Genomic DNA, 16,784 nt, shown 5'->3' with positions numbered 1-16,784 from the left:
CAGATTAACGTCTGGTTTAAACTAAGGTAAGATACCCACATATTTAAGATACTAGCTTTTGCCTTCGGCTTCGCCCGCGTAGAATTCGGTTATCGCGCGCTATCCCCTCGGGAATTGTGCATTTTCCGGGATAAAAGTAACCTATGCCACTCTCTGACCCATAAACTATCTCTATGCCAAAAATCAAGTCGATCCGTCGCTCCGTTTCGACGTGAAAGACGAACTAACTACAAACACGCACACTCTCGCATTTATAATATTAAGTAGTAATGGATGTCCGATGGTTCGATCAAAATTTTTGAATTATCTATAGGCCGTTATAAACAAACAACCGAAAAAATATTTTATACATTCGGCATAATTCGGAATGACAGTTATAAATTAAGTATCCTAAAACATTTTCTCGTATCTACGAAGTGCACTCACAGTCTAATTTCGCACTGGTACAAAGATATACAATCTTCGCCTTTGATGTCGCGTAAATAGTAAGAAATACTCTCCGTTAGAATGAGGGATATCACACTGGTAACTAGCAATGCTTGGAGGCAATCACGCCTACTCGCTGTGGGCGAGTGGTAAGACCTAGGACACGACTGGTTCCTACAACCAGTCCTAACACTTACGGCCACTCTGGGGTTCCTAGATCGGTTTGAATGGGTTTTGCGGGATCTTGTCAGCTTACACAATGAGTGATACTAATAGCGTTTTCGATAAATAAACCAGTACTATATCATTATGTCGGCTTGTCAGTGACAGTTATTTACAAAAGTTCAATGGCTATTTTACAGAATTAATTTTATTTTTAATTTTAGCAACTTTTATTAAGTTTATTACTGCGAATGTAATCTAAATTGACTTAATTTCTTAAATTTATTTCAATTTGATTTGTTCTATTTATTTAGCTTTTGCCCGCGGCTTCGCCCGCGTGGAATTCGCTTATTGCGCGCTGTTCCATCGGGAACTGTGCATTTTCCAGGATAAAAAGTAGCCTACGTCACTCTCTGACCCATACACTATCTCTATGCCAAATATTACGTTGATACGGACAAACATACAAACACACACACTTTCGCATTTATAATATTAGTATGGATTTCCTTATGTAATACATTTCATTGTATTTCATTACCGTGTTTGCTAGTTGTTGACTTTAGCGGCTGTATACATAAAAATAATTTTGCAAGCCAGTCTCTATTGACACTGCACATAGAGACACGTTTCCTAAAATAAAAGTGGCATTCAATCAGTCATATTTTGAATTGTGTCATATATACATATAATGTATTTCAAGCATACCTAATCATAAAAAAATTAAGATGTTCATATATCAAACACACAAGCATAAGAACATGACACATCTTGTTATAAACTAATTCATGGCGCTATCATTGAATGAAATTAATATTCAATCGCTCTACTAACCACAGGTTCAATGTCTATCGCAGCATTAGCAGCCTGTTATTGATTTCCCGTCTAGTCGTTTCGCAAATGCAGCCTCCAGCTAGCGGGCTGGTGCTTAGATCTTCGTTACCCTGACAATGCACCGTCGCCCACGCATCGCTCGGATCTCCGCTTCATATTCTCGCTTTCCAATGCAAGGAATCAAATCTCCAACCCGCAAATAGCCATTTGATTACATCGCGACACTAAACTATTTGGCTTGGACGTTTATAGCTCGCTATTTATTCCCAATCCCGATAGTAAACGGAGGAAATTAACTTTAGTAGATAACAGGACAGGTTGCTAGTAATATAAAGACGCATTTGATAAAAATAATAATTGGTCTTATTTATAATTGCTCGGTCAGAGGATTGATTGCTTTTAGTTGAGTATGATAATCAACATTGATTGAGTTTATTCTTCGTAGCGGTTATGAGGTAAGCTATATTATATTTAAGCAGGAAAACGAAATACTTTCTTGTTTTATTTGAGTCACTAGTGCAACGATGCGCGTGAGTTGTTATTACTTAACCGCAGTTGAAAAAAAAACAAATTACGCGAATTGAAAAATGCATTGTGTAATGCAACAGTTTTTCAACCTGGAGGTGCGACAGTTATAATGCGCGCGTTCAGCATCAGATGGAATCATTACTCTTGGCTGTTTGGCGGGCATTCTTTGGCGCGTATTTGGTGAAGTGTCACCGAAAATGGTGTTCGAGACATTCGCCTTTTAGCTAATTAGCCAGCCGAGCGGGCGAGGGTCGGCGACTGATGTGGTCCATAACTCGTGCCGCCATAACGCGGAGCTCATTATGGCCCGTGCAGTGGCTTCCTAGTCCATAAAATGCCCATTAACTGTACCTGGACTATTTGTAACGGCAACGCGAGAATTCATTTATTGGACGGCAGGGAAATTTTGATTGCTAGTGTAGAATAATTTGTGTGGTTTAACTTAACGATCCTAATCGACATCAAGTTTTATTGGCGAAAGCCAATGTTTAATTAATTATTTTCTTTTTTTAAACTTTACACCCGCACTAGCGAATCAACAACCATCACCTACGAAAATGTCATGTTCGACATAATAAAATAATCTAGGCATACACGTCCCATGTACCTATCCATGCAGGATGAATAATTGTGTTAGCATTGCAATTAAGATTTGATACGTGCTGTGAATTATGCGTAAAAGACGCCTCGACTAAAATAGGCGTGGCTTCATCTCATTGTCATTTGCAAATACCTTATCATTCTGTGACTTACAAGACAAGTAGGTAGGTCTTACACAATATAAAATGTTAGAAAAAGATAGAGATGGCAATTTCGATACCTACTTTTGAAATTATCTTCAAGTCAAAGTCCAAGCACATAAAGCTAATTATCTGGTGATCGAAGTGCTGGCAGCTACCTCGCTCAAAGAATTAGCCTAGCGATTCAACGAGGAAATGCTGTCAGCATCTTCGGCACAATGCCGCAGGGGCCTTTTATAGTTACGAGTAGTTTAGTTTTTAATTTAGATGTAATATTTAGTATCATTTCTGCGTTTTGATTTCTTTCTATCTTAATAAACATATTCACTATTATCTATTTATTACAGAATACCAAACAAATTAACGTAAAAGATATACATACTATGATAGGTAGGTTTATTCTTTATGAAAAACAAAAATTACACTTAAACATTATGTTCCTCCTATAACGTAATACCTACGCGTACTACCTATTATACTAAATATAGGTATGTGCTGTTGTGTGCAGCAAGTTTATGTGGCGCGATAAATATTTAAGCCCACGTGAATTGTGTTGACCCGACTCCTAATGCTATTCAAGGTCTAAAACAACGTGGCAAAGCATTAATATTGTACGACCGGGGATCGAGGGGCTGTTAGGGTCGAAATAACACCAAACATTATGCTCTTGTCAACGTTGACCTACAGCGAAGGAAATTTTAAATAACGATGCAAACAATCCAACATGAAACAACTGTAATTCATTTTGAACATGCTTTGTACATAGTAAAATTTTGCGTTACCATGTGAACGTACTTGAAAATTAACAATTTGTGTAGTTGTATCGCAGTCACGTATGCAACCCGTAAGGTCAGTTTTGTTTATGCAAACAGTCGGCTTAAAGATAGTGGAGTGGAGTTTGTCGTAAGTAACCAAGATAATATCGAAGCAGAGTAGAAATTCCTACCTGAGCCCGTCACGCCGACGCCCGGCTCCTAAATCTCGAACAAAAAATCGTTTCCTTTACATTCTGTTTACAGGACCTCCGACACTACGGCAACTAAGGTCCCTTTTGTGCCCCGCCCTTCCAACAAAATCTTCGATCGGTCGTGTTTTGTTCACTACTAAAGCCGTTACCATAATCTTTCCGATTGCAGCTGATTTAAGAATTATTTGATCCATTTACGAGCCTTTAGCTGAGATTTGAAAATAAAAAATAAGCATATTAGAATACTTAATCTCAGAAGTTTCTACTTATTTCATACGCAAACGCAAATGGGAGCATTAGCCTGCATTATATTGGTGTTGTTATTATATTTTAAGCCTTGTTTAATTTAAATATTGCAAACATTTATTTTATTGTATGTTATTTTCCTTCCAATGATGTTTGATGCTGTTTTGCTCTGCTGGAAAAATAGCAACAATATTGTCATTTTATCTGTTCGTTGTTTGTGTACGCTCGTTAATTGCCAGCCATTCGTGTTTGGTCACCGATAGGGGTTGGGATCATAAACATCCGCATTCTAATGGAGCACCGATTACTACTTAGGTGTACATTACATAAATCTGAGTGAAATTCATCAACGTCGTTTGAATTTTACGGGTGACAACCACTAAAACCTGATTTAAATAAAGACCACCACGAGATGACATCAAACTTGATCCTTTAAGGTGTAAAAAAAACTAATGTTTTTCTTTTTTCTAAGTACTGAACCATTTCGAATGTGTATAGGCAGATGATGCTGGAAATAGTGCATTTCAAGTTCCCACGACGGACGGGCGAGTTGCGTGCGAGCTAATGAGCGTTAGTGGGATAGATTACACTTACTCTCGCGCAATTTACGCACTAATACGTAAGTACAGAGAAGCGCAAATACTTCCAATTTTACACGACTAACATCCCCGAGATAAATAAGCAATAAATATGCAACGTGAGACCGTTAGGTACCTACATGTTTCTTTCGCGACAACAAACACAAGTTTTTGCTATCTTTTCTGTTCATATTAGCAGCCATGTGGATTCCACTTAGCTACTTTCTTGTAAATATAAAAACTTATCCCACTGGAATGCTTTCCGCAGTAATGGAGATATGGGCTCGTATATTTTTTGTATAGGTACTTACTCCGTAGGAGGTCTCTATAAATCTTAATCAACATTTTCTTCTTCCAATGAGGCGTTAAAAGCAAAAGTCCACGGCATGAGTCTAATTTATGATCTTAGGATAATAAAATAGGTAGGCCTTGCAAAGTTACTGTGCTAAATATTATCACCACTTATTTTTATCAGGAACATCTTGATAATATGGTTGCCTTGTTAGCAATGCCATACACCAAAATTGGTTCTGAAGTCATACGCTATGAATATCATCAGGTTGCTTTTTGCATTCATTTACATAAATATTTGCAGTACTGATTGTCCATGCGCCGAAAAAAGCGAACGTTGCATACTTATTGTCGTCATTGCTTACTGTATTCCATTGTGCTTTATATACTTAAATGTTTCTATATCCTTTATCTCGTGGTGATGATTGCGAAATTTGAACAATGCAGTATCGAATTCTATTAACATTAGCATGATCTGTATGACAGATAGATTTGCAATTATACCACCCACACTGTTATTATTTGCAAAGTTACTTTCACTTTGCTTCCAGGTGTGTCAATGACCACCGCCGTCTTCAATTGCCTGTGTGGCTTAACTGTGCCAGACAGTCTGCTTACGTGCGAGATGTCTGCTAGCTTTGATAGGTACCTACTGAATTATGCGTTGAAGTGAAAGAATGATTAATTTTAAAATGAAGAGTCAACATCATTATAAATTACTTGCTATCTTTTGAAATAATTACAGGGTTTTAAACATGAGTTACTTTAAATAAATAACCTCACTTTAAAAGTTTACTCGTAAGGCCATCTTATTAAATCACATGGTTGACTTGTCTGTTGACTCAATAAACAAGCCGACCTCAAACAGCACTTTTAATTTCTCATGTGGAGTGCCTTTATAAATGTACCTACATATACGCACATTTAATATCGGTCTTCTTTATACATTTGGAGGTAATCTTGTCCTCTATTCAGCCAATTTTTGTGTAGCCTTGCAACGGTAACGTAAAACGGGAAATGACTAAAGTCAAGAAACGGACGATGTCATTTATCTAACTTATTTGCCTTTTTTGCCTTTATCGTGACCTTAGGCAGTCAAAAGCATGTCTAGTTATCTGTGTAGTAGTAAATGGCTCGATACTTTTCTACTATTTTTCAATTAGGCTATGAGGACACAGATGTTTAATGTCTCAATAGTTTTGTTAGCTTCGAACAAACATTTGTGTTTTAATGCAGTTAAATAGAACTATTTATATGCTTTGCTTAAATTCGTCATTAAATAATTGTAGCTGATAATGCAATTTTTGGCTTGAATCCCGTACGGTATTCGCAGCGGTTTTTGTATACCGTTATTGTAACTACCGGTAAGACTAAGATGATACTGTATAATTTATACAGTATAAAGAGCAATTTCTAAGGTAGTCTACCAGGTTATTGGTAAATTTGTTTAGTTATTATTTGCCCGAGGCAATATTCTATTCAATATCTTTTTTCGAGGGTTTTTTCTCGGAGTCTTTATTGACGTTATAGATGAGTTATGATATGTCTATCAAAGATGACGTTAACGTCGTTGGATTAAGTTCTATTATGGTGTTGTATAATAGTTGAATGTATCGTCATTGCGATGGTGTGATGCCGGGCGTCGTTCGCGCAGCTCATAAACAAGTCTGACGCAGGTGAACTCAGCGCGTTTAATAGTAACTTAAGTATAACAAACTATTTATGCTTAGAAATTTACTTAGCCTCTTTGAGTATATTGTAAGACAGTGTCATTGTTAGTTTTTGAATAGTTGTAATAAATGTCCTCCTGAAGTGCTTTGTTTTAACTACTTACTAGGTTAGGGTCTTTGGTCAGAGACAGTACACCACTACCGTATTTTTTTTGTGATGTAAGTCTTTAAAAAAAAAGTCCTGTTCAAAAAACTATTCCCTGTTGAGTTTCTTGCCAGATTCTCCTCAACAGTTTCCCCGTATTTCCCGTATTGCCCCGTGGTAGCTATTTTAACATTCATAGCCTAAATTGAAAAAATATATTTTGACTTCGACTTTACCGGCATTTTTTATTCGTTAATAACTTGGAAAGTGATAATGTGTCAAAACGATGACTGGTTTACATATTGCACTTCCGAAATGTGTTTAAGAAATTATCTTATCTGCTTAAGCAAATATGTCTCTTCACGTTTATATAATATAAAGTCAAATCAATGTCAATCTGTGCTTATCAGTTACCTCAACTTTGTCGTCACTCAAATTTATGATTATGGCATTTATGACGTACATTTGAATAGGTACTTTGAATTTTAAGCCGGACGTATTGTAAGTAAATGCAACTGCCATGTTTGGCGCAGGAAACAATACTAAGTTTTATGTGAAGTTCGTTTTAATCTTAACCTCCTTGACATATTTATTGTTCCGCTGCTATGAATCATTGAAAGCTTTTGATATGTTCATAAATGGTTATAAGATGCGAAGACAGCGAAGGCTGAAGCAATATGCTGATGACCATTTATTAAAAAGTCGAATGCGGCGACATTTAAATTGCTTTATCAATATTTAAGTTGATGTACTTAACTCAAGATATTTCAGACAAGTTTTTGTGATACTGAATATCTACATAACTATCTGCTTCGTGAGCGTTATCCTTAATTTAAATATGGCACATAATCGTCACCTTTCTTATACAGTCAAGAACAACGCAATATTATCACAGAGGAAGCGGGGACACTTGTTCATTAGCTACACAATGAGCATCATTATTCTAGTTCCACATGGAACACGACCATAATAGTTGTAGCCCCAGGCATGCTCCTTGTGGCACACCGCAGCGGATACCGCGGGCCGCGCTATAAAGTTGGTGCAATCTTGCCGATAACCTTTGCTCCAATATTGAGGCCTGAATGTCCAACTGCGATTGTTAATTTATTAGTATTACGATAGACTTGAACTGGCTTGACTGTGTTACTGGGATTCATAATTTAACAACAAACGATTCCTTATGTGGCTGCAGTAATACAACGAGTCTACTATTGTAAAACTAATCTGTGCAATAAATATCGTCTCGAAAGGTGCGTCCTTGTAGCGTCTGATACAGGTTCCTTGCCCTGTTAACCCTCCAATCGGAAAGACGCTTTGAGATCGTACGATATTTCACCCATGTTGTGTAATAATAGTGTTGGCCGTGGGCTACCAACAGCTGCTCGAAACCAGACCATTGTTGTCTTTTTATTGAAAGCATAAGACCATTGGAGCAAATATTTTATGCTTTATCAACTTGTTAAATTTTTGCAGCTGTTACGTTATAATTGGCCATCAGAATAAAAGTGAAAATTGTTTCACTGCATTGCAAAAAGCGACTGAATGAGTTAACCTGTTACATATATGTTTTGTTTGAGTGAAGTTGTATGGAATATTTAGTCTGGGGATAAAAAGCGAAAATGATATACAATTTGGTTTTGTATTGTTACAGAAGTGCATAAAGTGGGATGATTCTACACTGCTGATGCTCGTCCATTAAGAAAGGTACGCTGTTTTACAAAAATCAGTGAATTATCGTCACTAGCTCAAACTTTGGAATAATTGCTTAGTATGTACAATGTACTAATTTCAAAATTGAACACGATCTATATTTGTGTTTTTGTCAGACTTTTTAAATACTCTGACGTACATTAAGTACATAACCGTAATAAATTACAAACATTTAAGATTAATTGACCGAATGTGTGTCGATGACAGAGCATTGACCGTTTAAAAATGAGTTGACTCGCAAATTACGATTGTAGCCTAGCCAAATTAAAACAAAGAAAGTTTTTAAAGATTTTAATTAACTACGTCGACTGTTATGGTCTCGTTTTCCTGCAATAAAAATACAGCTGTTATTATTAAATAAACTTTATAGAGACTAGAAGATAGAAATAAATGGAACATGTTCCTTCAGTTGCGTTTTACACGGTCTATAAAGTATTTATATAAAGAAGCAAAATTAATACTACATTTCAAAACTACGGCCGTTTTATCCAACTCAGTAACTGCTAAGATGATATAGAATACGAATATTATGAACCCTACTATGAATAATAAACACATGCTTATTAAATTAACCTTCAAAAATAAACAACTAGCTGACCTTTAGAGTTTTAATCAACTACCTAGTAATAAACAACGAAATCACGTGACAAATTTTATTGTTTTCTATTACTCAGTTTTCAGTCCAAAGGTAAATCAGGGTTAAGGTCTAGCTATCATTTATTACACATCCGCCAACAAATGCAGTTTCAAAACACTCATGTTCAACTAGTAAATAACATTGACACTGATTCGATTAAAGCTCTTATCTCAAGACTACATACCATAAATGTGAAAATTAGTGAGTGTGTATGTATGTGCATGTGTATGGGTTGGTTATTTTTACACCCTTCGCGTAAATTTCGTAAAATTCAGAATTTTTGTAAAATCTCGTTAAGTCCCATAAAATCCAGAACTTTGAACAATAAATCGATACCCATTGTTCAAAGTTCGCAAGTTTGCATCTTCGTAACAGGACCAAAGGACAAGGCAATTGATTTTAATTGAGTCGTACTGCAATTATCGATTGTCAATTGTTACTAATAAAGTGGAGGAGGCGGTTTCGTTTAGTTTTAAGTCTCCATTTATCGGTGTGTGGTTTTAAAAGCGTTTTTTAACATAATTTGATCCAATAACACTTTGTGAACCAAATAAGATATTCATTTCGAAGCTCAAAAAAAAAAAAGCAAAACGTCTATTCTGTAAGTAAGCCACAAAGGGCTTTTACATGTCACTTTTTTATACTACCAGCACTTTTGGAAAGATCATCATTGCCAAGAAGAATACGCCGCAAGAAATTTGGCAGAAACACACACACACACACACACACACATCACACCTATCACATTAATACCTATCTGTTGTACTTCATTAATTCTCATCAAGTCTTAAGCACCTATCAGTCTGAATATTTATGGCTAGATTAAACAGAAAAGTCCACTAGATAATACTGTGACATCATTGATTTGAATACACCAAGACTTTGAAAAGGGTGTAAGCAAAGTAAAGCATATCTGTACAAAAAAAGTAAAGTATTCCACAGATAAATAGAACCGAAACCTTGTCTATGAATAACAAACGGTTCGCAAATAAAGTTAGCATTGCCATGGCGTCATACAGATTAACAAATCTTATCTAGTAGAGATAACAGGGACTCTAGCGGATTCCAATATGCGAGAAGTATTTCAATAAGTCGATGAAGTGGAGCCGAGTGCACGTCTAGTGTTACATAAGACTGTTCTGAGTTGTTCGTCGATTGTTTTAAGACATGTGTTAAGTGCAAAAAGTAGATGAAATGATAAGTCTCGTGTAAGGAGTACTGTGACTGTTTTTTGTAATAGTGACACACTTAAGGTAAAAGGTGATTTATTTTTGTAATATTGCACATCGTTTGTTTGTAGATACATGTAAGTATGCAGATCTATCTCAATGAAACACATATATCTATTTAAGTATTTAACGTTGACAAAAGATCGAAAAGGTTATCAAATAATTGTTTCCCAGCTTACCCATTAAAAATGTAGTAGAATTTATCAGATAGATAATAATAGTGAATTGAATTTATGACACGTGGATCCTATTTGACGCAAAAATTACCTAAATAGTCCAGAAATAGGACATAACATTAATGGTCTGCATGATGCGATGAGAGATATAAAGCATTGTTTTTTTTTGTGAAATTCAGAAACATAAAGCCGCTGTCGCATATAAATAAGTTTCTTTTTAAATTACGATAGTAATGCGATCTAAGCATGTGGAAGAATGCAAAATAACATGCGGTCTAGTTCAATAAAATTACTTGGCCTATCTGATGTCCTCCACGACGAGAATCAGTCAACGGTGAACCCTTCTATGGACTAGGTTCTGTATCCAAATTTTATACTCTACCTCACAAGTTTTCGAGGTGACAGTTTCAATAAAATTTTAATGATATAAAAAACCTGAATCACACGATAGATAGAATTCCAATTGCTTGGTCACATTGATAATGAGCAGAAGATATAAGCTATTTTTATATTTATCACGTCGAGTTCAAGGGGGTTATGAAAATAAGATAGGGATTATTAATTCAGTAGGAGCATAATTTTAATTATTTAAACAAAAGGAAATTATTTTACTAAGCAGAATGATGCGCGATACTTAGCGTGTCTTTTCATAATATATAAAAATTTCAAAATAATCATTATCATCAACATGTATCAGTTCATTGCTGGAAATAGATAGAAATAAATAAAATATTTTATTATTGCTGTGTCTGGATATCTCAACAGTTTTAACAGAATGCTTGACGATAAACAGTTTTATTAAATTATCAGCACATGTTGCAAACAATCGATTCATCGACACTCGAAATCCCTAATTTTGTCTTATCTGTCCATTAATACAGGTGTCTACTCGTTGTAAATCCAACGTGAATACATTTTAAAAACCAGATAAAAATATAACGCCGTACCTACCATACGATTTATTTTGACATAATTTAAAGTCTATGTTGTTCCTATTCAAACATTGCATTGATGTTACACAATGCACTGGAGCCAACTGAAACATTTAATGTTTTTTGTTTCCGTTTGATTGTTGTTAAATGTTTTGAAAAAGATAATACGGATTATATGTCTGAATCCCTGTAACTAAACTTATCGACACACACTAAACCTCTTGACCTTAGCTTCCGTTATTCGACTTCAAATAATGCCGTATTGTGGTTGCTTTATGGTGGTAAAGCAATTAACAGTAACTGTTGGTTCTGTGACAGCTTACATAGTGATCTTGTAAGTAAAAGGTAAGTTGACTTCTAAATGTGTTTTCGTGAACAGGTGGTGTAGTTCCATCCTAACTAGCACGAGTTTCTTGTGCGTCTTGCTTGTTTTTAACTCAAAAGATTGAACAAAATACCTTTTTACCTTTTTTTGCACTGGTAATAGTAAATTATAAAAGTGTTTCCTATCGAACTGATGCTCATACAGCTATGAATGGTTCAGATAACGTGATTGATTATAATAAAGCTAATGTGACCTTCCTGGATTAGGTGTGTGGTATTAAATGATGTGGGATTTGTAAAAACATATTTCAATAATAATCAAACAGTGCTCTTGTGGATCATTTCTTCCTTAACATCACGTTGAACATGAGGACAAAAAAACTGACGACTGTTTCGCTTGTAATCAAGTATGATGACAATCGTTCACGAAGGTCAAGGTTTTAACGTAATACGTAGTAATTTAGTTGTATACGTGGCAAAAAGCGTCATCAGAATGTCAAGTAAGACTACTTGTCTTAAACCATGAGCGTACGACGTACCATGAGGAAACGTATTAAAAATTAATGTTCTAAGATACTTGTAGTACTTGGAAATAATGTGTCTAATAACAGCGGCATCATGTTTTTGAAAATAGGGAACGCAAGTTTGAGATGAAAATTAAATTCGTTCCACAGAACATTAGATACGAGGAGGAACCAGATGCTGTTCTAGGCGTCGTACTGTCTCCTACAATGTTTGGCACGATTCCCAATGAGTTGCGGAAAATTGTATTGTAATCCAATCTTCAACTAGATTTACGTTTCCCAAGCCACAAACAGATGGTTCATGTATTACTTATAATATTCGTAGGAACAGTTGTACTCGTATCAAATCGTTCGGCTACACATTATTTACGATGTTAAAAATTACTTTGTGAATGTAATTGCTTGGTTGCATTGCAAATGAATATTGTACTAACCAAAAAAGTGCTGGAATTTGTGATAGAAATATGTCCCACAATTTATTTGTCATTGCCACATACAATAATTTGGTATCCAATTGCACCGACAATTACCCTTTAAGTATCTGTGTTTTGATACGTTACCAAAATATCAAAGTCATCCTGACCTGTAATGGGCCGAGCGTGCAGCCAGCGTAATAGCTGACAAAAATAATTTGATAGTTTACAAAATGATAGGCTGTAATTTGTATGGAGGTGTAACCGTCATTTATAATGTTCGTTTGCTCTTAAATTGTTTCTTTAGAGAAGAGCCGGTATCGAAATATATTAATTGGATAGATTCAGTATAAATAATTATCAATATCATAAGCTTCTTCTCATTTAAATAGTCATGATTACAAATGATTGGTTGAGGAGTAGGAGGTCTATTTATAAAGCTTCAAGGTACATGTGGTAGTATCATGTTAATTTTTAATTTTATTTCATGACATGACTGAGAATAATAAATAACCGTTCGTACATACAAAAGCAGCGTGCATGACCACAAAGCAAGAGCAGGTGCTAGTCAACCAGTTTTCAGACTCGTCTGTAGGCTAATAAAATCCGACATTCAACACGCTTGCATCGACACACTCAATCAAGCTTCACGAATTCAAAGCAAACTCTGGATTGTAAAAAAATTGTTTGACGCATGTCGTGACGACAGAGCCAGTTTTGTGAATGAATAATAAATTGCTAATGTAGGTGGGTGCTATGTAGTTTTAAATTTACTAGTGATATTCAAGAGAAATATTTATTTTTGAATACAAAACTGACAGCACCTAAAAGTGGAGTAAGCTCTATTTACGTGTTGTCTTTCGCCAGATGTTTTAAATTAAGGGTTCTTTACTATAATTGGTTACGGTTAACCGGGTAATTTGAGTTCGTGTTTTCGTAGGCTTAATGGATTAGAATTGGTTATGTAAATAAAAAAATATATATTCCAGAGGCATTCCTATATTCTATAGTGACATGATGATCTGTTAGAGAATAATAAATTCCCGTATTTGCATGCGTATTAAGTTACTAAAGACATTGTTGATACAATTGCATCGCTCATCGTCAAAGCACGTGACCAGCATCCGTAATTAGTGCGTTAAGATATCTCCTGATTCCCCAAATTATTTTACTTGGACATCGTCCAGGCACCACAGACAATACAGCTCACCTTGAGTGTCACAAATAAAATGTGGCAATTCACATTGAATGCAGTGTACAGTGAAATCTCGCTTTTCGAGCACGCATGAGTGAAATCTGAGCGATTGTTTGATATCACTGCGTTTTGTTTGACCGGCGTGTTTGTAAAGTGTTATGTGCATATTGTCTTTGTTTTATGATACGTGCAGTGCGGGGTGAGTTACGTGAATGACGAGTCGATTGCGCATTGGGGCGTGGGACGGAGATGTTAGTTATTAATTTGTTTATATTCTACGATCTCCAACTATGAGACATTTTTCAGCCATTGCTGTTGTTTTCTTTACTTTCGAAGTTATATTTCTTCTATATTTATAAAAGTTCAGAAGTTTAGAAGTAAAATATCTAAGTAATAAAATTTCAAGAAATTATATCGGAATCAGTCATTTGATTTGTTTTATTTCAATTATTTGCTGCAGTTAAATACAGATCTAAATGTTACAGTCATTGGACAGTTAAATTAAATAAATAACACTAGATGGTAACAAATATCATCTTCCCAGCCTATATACGTCCCACTGCTGGGCACAGGCCTCCTCTCAGAACAAGAGGGCTTGCGCCATAGTTCCCACGCGGGCCCAGTGCGGATTGGGAACTTCACACGGACCATTGAATTGCTTCGCAGGTTTGTGCAGGTTTCCTCACGATGTTTTCCTTCACCGCAAAACTCGTGGTGAATTTCAAATGTAATTCCGCACATGAATTTCGAAAAACTCGGAGGTGCGAGCCGGGGTTTGAACCACTAGGCCACCACGGCTTCACACGGCAACAAATATAGTACAAACAAAATAAAACCTGTTTGTTACAATGGTACCTAAGCGATATCTCTTATTGAATTAATTGACGCTCGTTATTGGTTGGATCATGTCCAAAATCACTTGAAAATCTGTGTCACTAAAAAAAACTTTTTTTATAAAACAAGGAGAGTAACTAATTTTAAGGATTGCTTATCTAAGTATTATTATTAATAATAATAATATTCATTTATTTCAAGTAACATGATTCATAAAAAATACAAAAAAAATACACATCATAGAATCACCACCCTGCGTACTAGAGCGGCGCATCCGCGAGCGATGTTTTTTTTGTGTAATTTACCCATAGGCAGCCGGTGAAATTACTGGCACTAGAAGTATCCCATCTTAGGCCTGTAGGTTGGCAACGCATCTGCAATACCCCTGGTGTTGCAGATGTTTATGGGCGGTGGTGATTTCTTACCATCAGGAGACCCACTTGCCCGTTTTCCATCAAGACGAATAAAAAAAACGGCTGCAAGTGTACAGAGAAGTGCAATAAGCTCTAAACAGCGTTTTGTACCACTCATTTTGCCCTCTTAAGCCTTGCCTCTTGCCGACCATTGATTGTGTAGCTAAAGACATTCTGCATCGTATCACATGGTATAAATAACTCAAATGCTATTACCTCAAATTTTTATTACCGCATTTTGCATTAAGAGGACAGAAATGTCCACCAACATAAATGACTTGTCATCGACTTTCTTCGAAATACTTGAAACGATTGTAAGTAATATAAATTATTTATGAAGATCTTCATTCGATCGTATTTATACAGCTGAAACAGTGACAATCTGAAACATTCTAAGCGAAAACCTCACACATGTAATCATAAGTAGTTTGATTGTTTCTGACTAGATTTGGAATTGGATATTTCGTTATTACCTACTTCAAATTTTGACCACCAAGTACGCGGCTCCACATAGATTACCGTGGTCAATCAATACGTACATAATTAAATCAATAAAATTCACCGAAGCGTTAATGACCCAGCCTCGAACCAACTCGCATTACGCCACTTGCTCCACTTTACTTATACATTAATTGCTAATGAAGTTTGCAGCTTGGTATTTGATACCTTCCGCATTTTGCGGGTTGTTGTTAATTTGACACCGACGAAAAGGTCAAACTTAGCGTGATGACTTGTCAAATCGATTCAAACGGGCAGTATATGGAAGCGGTGACGTTTTAATGAATGATGGTGGATTTATTTTTGTGTCAAATTTTTAACCTTAGCTTATAATTCAGCCTGACCTTGAAGGGGTAACTTTGGCCCTCGGTCCATTTTCATTGTATCTATTCCAAGTTCTTCCGTGCGATCTCCTGGTAGTTTTGAGCAGAATTAAGTTCCCCACATTGCATTTTACTGTACCAGTAGGAAAATTAAGAGGAGAGAAGACACTAAATAATTTCATAGTAAGATTTCTGAAAGGTGGATTTATCAAAAACTTTAAAGTATGAAAGTGCCAGATTGAAATATTATATAGTCTCGTTAGATATTTTATATCCATTATCATGCTACATGGATGGTAAAAACAGAAGCAACCGTTACATAACACTGAAATGATTATATTTTTCCTTCTGACGCAGACCTAACCCCCGTTTATAACTGTCAGTCATTGTTATTCACAATTCGAATATTTCATAGGCAAAACAGTACAGAAGCAGACAGCATAAACGAATGTAAAATGACATATTTAAATATCAAATTTATCGTATTTCAATGTGCTGCCTGTCACTGATGTAGTTATTTACCAAACCCATGAGGGTTTCGTAAATTTTAATTTGAGATATCTATGGGGTCGAAATATAAAAGGGAGAAGAATTTTAGAGCAAAGGTTCTTTTTAAAGTAACCCCAATTTTCCCTTAGTCTCGCGTTGATTTATGCGTGTACAGTTTTATCATTAAAAAAAACTACGTGTAGATACAAAGTAGGCAGTATGATTATCTTAAACCAGTATTCCTTCCTAAATACGAAACCTACGAGTAAATTTAAAGATTGTTAGTTAAACAGTGGTGGAAATGACTTCATATTAATATACAGTTCATAAGCAGTTAAGCAACCAGTTTCTTAGGCCGTTTGAACTCACGGAACCCAGTCTAGGAAACTATATGGTGTGCTCGTGGACGGGTTTACGATGCAGTGCGCTGGCGCATAAAGCAGGAACATTAACGCTTCAAGTGGGGTGATCGCCGGTTTTTATCGCTTCGAAGAAATACT

General features: G+C 35.8%; 1 protein-coding gene across 5 annotated transcripts in view; it reads left to right on the top strand.

Annotated features, from left to right (window-relative positions):
• Positions 1-16,784, top strand: part of wdp (Leucine rich repeat protein windpipe) — a 36,798-nt gene that overhangs the window by 10,993 nt on the left and 9,021 nt on the right. The window contains exon 2 of one of the 5 annotated variants that reach the window (XM_074101388.1): positions 8,239-8,291. The exons of 1 other annotated variant lie outside the window; for it this stretch is intronic. Coding sequence is in view for 1 of the 4 variants with exons in the window: in XM_074101386.1 (XP_073957487.1) it covers positions 13,908-13,926 (19 nt within the window). In the remaining 3 variants the exon portion in view is untranslated. Of the gene's footprint in view, positions 1-8,238; positions 8,292-10,019; positions 10,195-13,849; positions 13,927-16,784 lie in introns of those variants that run through there. 3 more of the 5 variants (XM_074101389.1, XM_074101391.1, XM_074101386.1) reach the window with 3 other exon arrangements.

Source organism: Choristoneura fumiferana, chromosome 18, assembly GCF_025370935.1.
Source record: "Choristoneura fumiferana chromosome 18, NRCan_CFum_1, whole genome shotgun sequence".
NCBI lineage: Eukaryota > Metazoa > Arthropoda > Insecta > Lepidoptera > Tortricidae > Choristoneura > Choristoneura fumiferana.
Note: the sequence above shows the minus strand (reverse complement) of the source record. Positions and strands in the feature narration are given on the sequence as shown.